Source organism: Bison bison, unplaced genomic scaffold, assembly GCF_000754665.1.
Source record: "Bison bison bison isolate TAMUID 2011002044 unplaced genomic scaffold, Bison_UMD1.0 scf7180017864180, whole genome shotgun sequence".
Classification (NCBI taxonomy): domain Eukaryota; kingdom Metazoa; phylum Chordata; class Mammalia; order Artiodactyla; family Bovidae; genus Bison; species Bison bison.
In genome coordinates this window covers 3,228,126-3,235,984 of record NW_011494752.1, presented here as the reverse complement: position 1 = coordinate 3,235,984, position 7,859 = coordinate 3,228,126, and the positions used below count along the sequence as shown (strand labels likewise).

General features: G+C 52.4%; 1 protein-coding gene across 1 annotated transcript in view; it reads left to right on the top strand.

The window, feature by feature from the left end:
• Positions 1-7,859, top strand: part of STARD3 (StAR-related lipid transfer (START) domain containing 3) — a 25,015-nt gene that overhangs the window by 11,180 nt on the left and 5,976 nt on the right. Inside the window, 2 exon segments of the mRNA XM_010842664.1 lie at positions 1,750-2,028; positions 7,454-7,531. Of these exon segments, the coding sequence (XP_010840966.1) occupies positions 1,801-2,028; positions 7,454-7,531 (306 nt within the window). The 5' untranslated portion in view covers positions 1,750-1,800.

Genomic DNA, 7,859 nt, shown 5'->3' with positions numbered 1-7,859 from the left:
AGATGTTGGGGGGTCCCATTGCCAGCAGCCTCTTCTGGCCCCCTCTTCTGGCCGCCACCTTCCAGAGCTGGTCCAGCTTTCCTCCAGATGAGCTTAGCATGGACACCCTCAAAGAGTAGTAGAGGCTGGTGCTTCTGCTGAGAACAGTCAGTCCTGACTGTTGGGTTGGCACAGAGGTAGAGGGATGGGTGAGCCGACTTGCTCAGAAACCGTGCTGGCCACAGAATGGGGGCTTGTTTTCGACTTAGTAGCTGAAGCATGGAAGAGACCAGACAGCAAATGTGTGGAGGGGATGGACGGCTATGGTGAGGGGACCAGTTAGATCTTGGCGTTCCCAGAATCAAGCACAAAGACCCAGGGCTCCCCTTCCAGTGGCGCCCAGACCTGCCCCCTGGTTCTGCATGTGAGAAGACTCAGGGAGACTCTTCATGGGCTCCCAGAGACTCAGGCCCCACCATGCTGCTTCAGCTCCCCTCTGCTCTAGCCTAAACCTTTCCTTCCCCCGCCTGGGGGACAGGGCCTCTGAGGGTCCCTGCCAGCAGATTGGTAGAGCAAGGACCATAGGCCTGGGGGCTGCTCAGCAGGGAGGGAGCGCCCCACTGCCCACTTTGTCTCTCGGGTTTATGAGGATTTCATCCTCATGGTCACATGGGCAGATAAGGCATGGATGGTCACATCCATTCACCTCCTGGAGCCTCGGCTGTCTTGTGTGAGGAATAGGAGGAACCATTCTGCCCTGTGTGGACATGGAACGCAGTGAGATTACCGGAGAAGGTGAAGCCGGGTAAATTCACTGGGACTGGGGAAGGAGGGTGCGAGGCTCTGAGGAGAGGGCCTTGGAGCTGCCAGTTGAAGGACTGGGGAGATCTGGGTGTAAGGCCCCCAAGGCAGGACCAGGCTGCCACTTAAAGGGACCTAGAAGGCCAGGGTGGCCATCATAGTGAGATGATGGGGCCCCATCTTGCGAGGACCACCATGAGGAGGGTGTATTATCCTCAGACCAGAGGGGAGCCCTTGGAGGGTTGTGAACAGGGAATGGCAGGATCTGATTCATGTTCTGAAAAGCTTTTTCTGGCTGTCTAGAGGTGGTTGCTGTGGGTGGGGGTAGAGAAAGCCTGGAGACGCGCCCACCCATTAGGAGCAGGAGAGAGCTGGTTGGGCCTGAGGCGGGGGTGGCGGAGAGAAGGGACCAAGATTTCATCCCACCATCCCTCCCGGGCTGGCCTGCGCAGAGACACTGCTCTAGGAAGTCCCTCCCAGTTGCCATGGATCAGGGGGTGGGAGGGTAGGGCTGGCTGCTGGGAGGGAATGTGGCTTTGTGCTTGGAAAACAAAGAACAGAGCTTGGGGCTGACTTCTCCTGGGGGTGGGACCGACCCAGAGGCTGCTGACAGGCCCAGAGGCTGAACTACAGGGCAGGGCTTGGCAGGAACAGGCTGTGGCCCCAGGGAGGACCCAGGAGGCCCCCAAGGGTGACCATGGGGCTGCAGGATTTTGCCTGGGGTGGGGGGCGGTGAAGAAGCAGGACAGAGGGAGAAGGATGCTCAGACCCCTCCAGCCTGGAAGTCAGGCCGCAGAGGAAAATGAGGCAGAGAGGGCCCTGGGCCACAGAGTTAGGCGGAGGGTGGGGGGCAGATGTGTTTGGAAACAAATCGGGGTCCTAGGGCTGCGTTTGAAAGGACGAAGGAGGTTTCCGAGTGTTCCTGGACCCTGACACCAGGACCTGACCAGCCACCCTGCCTCCCTGCAGCCCTGCTGCTGAGGCCCAGCCCAACCTGGCTGGAGGTGGGGGCCCGCCAGGATGAGCAAGCTGTCCGGGGACCTGCTGGCCCGCGACCTGGAGCGCAGCCTGCCGGCCGTGGCCTCCCTGGGCTCGTCGCTATCCCACAGCCAGAGCCTCTCCTCTCACCTCCTCCCACCGCCGCTGTCGGAGAAGCGCCGGGCCATCTCCGACGTCCGCCGCACCTTCTGTCTGTTCGTCACCTTCGACCTGCTCTTCATCTCCCTGCTCTGGATCATTGAGCTGAACGTGAGTGGGGCGAGGCTCAGGGCACAGGTCAGGTTGGGGGAGGGGTATTGCCCGGGCCTCAGAGGGTTGCATCTGGGGGTGTGTTGATTTCCGGGTAAAATGAAGAATGAGACTAGAAGAATAGCTGTTCTCATCTTCCAGAGAGAGAAACACAGAGACGTTAAGCTGCTTATCCAAGGTCTCTCAGCAAGTGTGTGAAGAAGGCAGGGTCTGAACCCAGAACTCACACCTTTGCACCACACTGGCCCCTAGTGGACACTCTTGAGAAAGGAGGCGGGATCCCAGAGGGCTCTGGTGGAGCTATCAGAGCCTTTGTCTTCTTTCTGCTCTACTTTGCTCTCTGGCTTAGTTCATTCATTCATTCAGCAAACATTTCTGAGTCCCGGCTGTGTCCCAGGCGCTGTACCGAAAGCAGAGGGAACAGTGGGTGGCAATCTGTAAAGACTCCCAGTGACGCCCAGCTTTCCTTCCCCACCTTGGGCATTCTTCCAGTGTCCCCAGTTTTGGCCTCTTGGTTTTGGTGAGATTCCACCTAATGGTTTAGAGACAGAGCTGCCTGTCAGGGTGGAGTCTGCCCACCCCCCACCCCTGCCATGCAGTGCTTGGCCAGCTGGCGGTGGAACCTAATCTCCGGGTGCTGACAGGGCAGAGCAGGACCTGATGCAGAGGCAGGAGCATGGAACCAGGGCGTCCTGGGCTTGGTCCCCTGTCCCAGCTTCTGCTCTATAGCAACTGTGTGAGCTCAGCGAGGGACTCAGCCTCTCTGAGCCTCCCCTTGTCCTCCTTGTGCAAAGTGGGTCAGAGTTCTGGATGGCAGGTATCCTTCCTCCAGGTCTCAGGCCCAGTCAGTTCAGTCACTCAGTCGTGTTCGACTCTTTGTGACCCCATGGACTGCAGCACGCCAGGCTTCCCTGTCCATCACCAACTCCCGGAGCTTACTCAAACTCATGTCCATAGAGTCGGTGATGCCATCCAATCACCTTATCCTCTGTCGTCCCCTTCTCCTCCTGCCTTCAGTCTTTCCCAGCATCAGGGTCTTTTCCAATCAGTCAGTTCTTCACATCAGATGGCCAAAGTATTGGACTTTCAGCTTCAGCATCAGTCCTTCCAATGACTATTCTGGACTGATTTCCTTTAGGACGGACTGGTTGGATCTCCTTGCAGTCCAAGGGACTCTCAAGAGTCTTCTCCAACACCACAGTTCAAAAGCATCAACTCTTTGGCGCTTAGCTTTCTTTATAGTCCAACTCTCACATCCATACATGACCACTGGAAAAACCATAGCCTTGACTAGATGGACCTTTGTCAACAAAGTAATGTCTCTGCTTCTTAATATGCTGTCTAGGTTGGTCATAGCTTTTCTTCCAAGAAGCAAGCGTCTTTTAATTTCATGGCTGCAGTCACCATCTGCAGTGACTTTGAAGCTCAAAAAAATAAAGTCTCCAACTGTTCCCATTGTTTCCCCATCTATTTGCCATGAAGTGATGGGACCGGATGCCATGATCTTAGTTTTCTGAATGTTGAGTTTTAAGCCAACTTTTTCACTCTCCTCTTTCAGTTTCATCAAGAGGCTCTTTGGTTCTTTGCTTTCTGCCATAAGGGTGGTATCATGTGCATATCTGAGGTTATTGATATTTCTCCCAGCAATCTTGATTCCGGCTTGTGCTTCATCCAGCCCAGCATTTCTCATGATGTACTCTGCATGTAAGTTAAATAAGCAGGGTGACAATATATAGCCTCGACGTACTCCTTTCCCTATTTGGAACCAGTCTGTTGTTCCATGTCCAGTTCTAACTGTTGCTTCTTGACCTGCATACAGATTTCTCAAGAGGTAGGTAAGGTGGTCTGGTATTCCCATCTCTTTAAGAATTTTCCACAGTTTGTTGTGATCTACACAGTCAAAGGCTTTGGCATAGTCAATAAAGCAGATGTTTTTCTGGAGCTGTCTTGCTTTTTCAATGGATGCCAACAGATGTTGGCAATTTAATCTCTGGTTCCTCTGCCTTTTCTAAATCCAGGTTGAGCATCTGAAATTTCACAGTGGAAGCCTGGCTTGGAGAATTTTCAGTATTACTTTGCTAGCATGTGAGATGAGTGCAATTGTGTGGTGGTTTGAGCATTCTTTGGCATTGCCTTTCTTTGGGATTGGAATAAAAACTGACCTTTTCCAGTCCTGTGGCCACTGCTGAGTTTTCCAAATTTGCTGGCATATTGAGTGCAGCACTTTCACAGCATCATCTTTCAGGATTTGAAATAGCTCAACTGGAATCCCATCACCTCCACTAGCTTTGTTCATAGTGATGCTACATAAGGCCCTTAGGCCTTTGCATGCCAGGATGCCTGTCTCTAGGTGAGTGATCACACCATTGTGATTATCTGGGTCGTGAAGATCTTTTTTATGTAGTTCTGTGTATTCTTGCCACCTCTTCTTAATATCTTCTGCTTCTGTTAGGTCCATACTGTTTCTGTCTTTTACTGTGCCCATCTTTGCATGAAATATTTCCTTGGTATCTCTAGTTTTCTGGAAGAGATCTCTAGTTTTCTTGAAGAGATATCTAGTCTTTCCCACTCTTGTTTTCCTCTATTTCTTTGCATTGATCCCTGAGGAGGGCTTTCTTATCTCTCCTTGCTATTCTCTGGAACTCTGCATTCAAATGGGTGTATCTTTCTTTTTCTCCTTTGCCTTTTGTGTCTTTTCTTTTCACAGCTATTTGTAAGACCTCCTCAGACAACCATTTTGCCTTTTTGCATTTCTTTTTCTTGGGGATGGTCTTGATCACTGCCTCCTGTCACAAACCTGTCACAAACCGTCTCAAGCTCAGGGGTCAGGAAAACAATGACTGTTGTTACAAAGGAGGAGCTTAGAGAAGGAGCTGGTTTAGGGGTGAAGTTTGATTCTGGGTATGTTGAGCTGGAAGGCAAAGCAAGGCTTTGAGGGTGATGCTCCTCTGTGCACAGAGGTGAGCTGGCACCTTCAGCGAGAAGGAGCCACAGCCATGGGGGACCTTACAGACCATCTTACTGATGAGACGGCTGAAGCTCAGCGAGGTTCATGGTCATTTGAAGAGTTTCTGAGGTCTTAAACTTTATTCCTTTGGACAATCCCCTTGGGCTTCCCTGGTGGCTCAGGCGGTAAAGGATCTGTCTGCAGTGGAGGAGACCCAGATTTGATCCCTGGGTTGGGAAGATCCCCTGAAGAACGGAATGGCAACACACTCCAGTATTCTTGTTTGGAGAATCCCATGGACACAGGAGCCTAGCAGGATACAGTCCATGGGGTCGCAAAGAATCAGACACGACTGAGCAACTAACACTTTCACTTTCCAGCGTGAAAGCAGGCACTAAAATTCACCCACATCCTTCATTAAATGTATGTATAATATTTTCTTGACAGAAAAGAGCTGAAAAAATGTTTGGCAATTTTACTTTGGAACCTATATGGCTATACTGGCTGTAATAGCTCAACAGTTGTCATGCAGACTTGAAAATGCTCATGGAGTGAGAAAATCTAATCTCCAAATTATTTTCAGATTTGACAAAAAGTTTCAGAACGCTGAATTTAACAGTTCAGAGAATTAACATCATGTTTCTCTTGGTGGACAATTAAAATTTTATTAATTTTTCAATTTTGCCATTTTCATACTTTGAAACGTATGTATTTTTAGTTTTTTTAAAATATTTATTTACTTAGTTTGACTTATTATTTACTTACTTGGGGAAGAAAATGGCAACCCACTCCAGTATTCTTGCCTGGAGAATTCCATGGACAGAGGAGCCTGGTGGGCTGCGGTCCATGGGGTCACAGAGTCGGACACGACTGAGCACACAGCGCCTATTTGACTGGGTCTTAGTTGTGGCACATGGGATCTAGTTTCTTGACCAGGGATTGAACCTAGGCCCCCTGCATTAGGAGCACAGAGTCTTAGCCACTGGTCCTTAAGGATCACCTTACTGGTGAGAGAGCTGAGGATCAGCGAGGTTCAGGGTCATTTAAAGAGTTTCTGAGGTCTTAAACCTTCTTTGGATGATCCCCTTGGGCTTCCCTGGTAGCTTCACCAGGTGGACCACCAGGGAAGTCCCTATTTTTAGTTTTCTAACAGACTGCATGTTGCCCAGTGTATGCAAGGACCCTGACCAGACTGTAAGACCGGCGCCAAGATCTTGCAGCCAGAGCTGGCAAAACAAGGGCAGGAACTCTACTGTCCTGAGTCCTGATGCAGTGGGCTGGCCGGTGGGTATGCAGGCAAGGGAGAGTTATCTGTAAAGAGGAAAACCATGGAAGAGAGAGCTCTGCTGGCACCCCACCTGCAGCTCTGACTCTGGAGCCCAAGAGGGCGTAGTCTGAGGAGTAAGAGGAGGATCAGGCTGGGGTGGGTTGTGATGTCAGCAAGGCGTTTGACTCCATGGGGTGCAGAGTGGTCTTGAGGCTGAGGCATTTGATGGGGATGCACCAGGGCTCGAGACTCAGTGAGGGGCTGTCCAGATGGCTGGCTTTTGCCCTGAGCATCAGAATCGCTCAGGAGCTTTACAGCCATTCCAGATGCTCGGCTCACCCCGAGATTCAGACCCAGCGTCTCAACATCTGTATCTTTAACACCCCACTCCCCTCCACAACCCCAATTCAGATCATCTTCCAGAAATCAGAAGCCCTAATCTAGGTAATCGTGAAGGGTCTTCCCCTTCAGGGCTCCCAAACTCCATCCCCCAGAGTCCCCTTGTGCCCCTCTTCTCTGGAGGCTGGCACCCCACCTGCAGAGGCACAAGCCTGCCACCCCATTCCACCTGAGGCATCAGGCTGCAGTCTAGCTTTCAGTGGGCATCCGGACTCCTTACTCCCCAGCCAGGCTCTCAGGGATCCCATTGAAAATGTGTGGGTGGCTAGGGCAAGGGCAGAGGCAAGGACCAGTCTGCTTACTCTGCATGCCATCCTCTCTAGCAGCTTGATGGATTTTGCCCATTAAGTACAAACCTAATCAATCGATTTGCCACCTGGGGCTCCGTCTGACACCACTGCCCACCCTTGGTCCCCGTCACCCCAGATGGATGCTTGGCTGGAAGATGGAGCACCGCAGTGGTGGGAGGGAGAGGAAATCATGGGAGAGGCTGGCTCCCAGCTCGCTGTCTGCCAGCATAGTGCCTGCATAGGGCCCATCACCTCCCAAGGCCCTCCAGGCTTGCCCCTTCCTAGGCAGCGTGCTCACGAGTGTCAGGAGGCTCAGCTCTGCCTGTCTGGACTGCCTGGATCCTTAGAGGAACAGTCTCAGCGCTGGGGTCTCAGGCCCCTGGCTGAGCTCGCCTGGTGCCTCGGGGCTTCTCAGGTGGTAGCTGAGCATTTACAGCCTCTCCTCCAGGTTCCACCTGCCCCCTCTGGGAGGACGAAGGGCAGCCCTGGGGACTTGGTCCTACCCACCTCTCTCTCTTCCAGACCAACACAGGCATCCAGAAGAACCTGGAGCAGGAGATCATCAACTACAGATTTAAAACTTCCTTCTTTGACATCTTTGTGAGTGGCCTTGGAGATCCTGCGGGCAGAGAGGGAGCAGGGACAGGGTTCTTTGGCTGGATTTTCTTCTTCCTGCAGCATGCATCCTAATCTGATCAGGGAGCCCTCTGTATTCAAGCCTGTTCCCAAATGAGGCCCTGCTTTCAGAGAGCCCCAAGTGGGAGGGGAAGACAAGACCCCCGTCCAAGGAGGTCACATGTAATCCCCAAAGAAGCACTGACCTGGCCTCGGCCATTCCCTGCTGGGGCGTGCACACTGCGTGGGGAGCCTGGGGGAGCAGCCTGGAGGGGCGGCCAGCCTTCGGCCGGGGTGGGGCCCATGGCTGTGG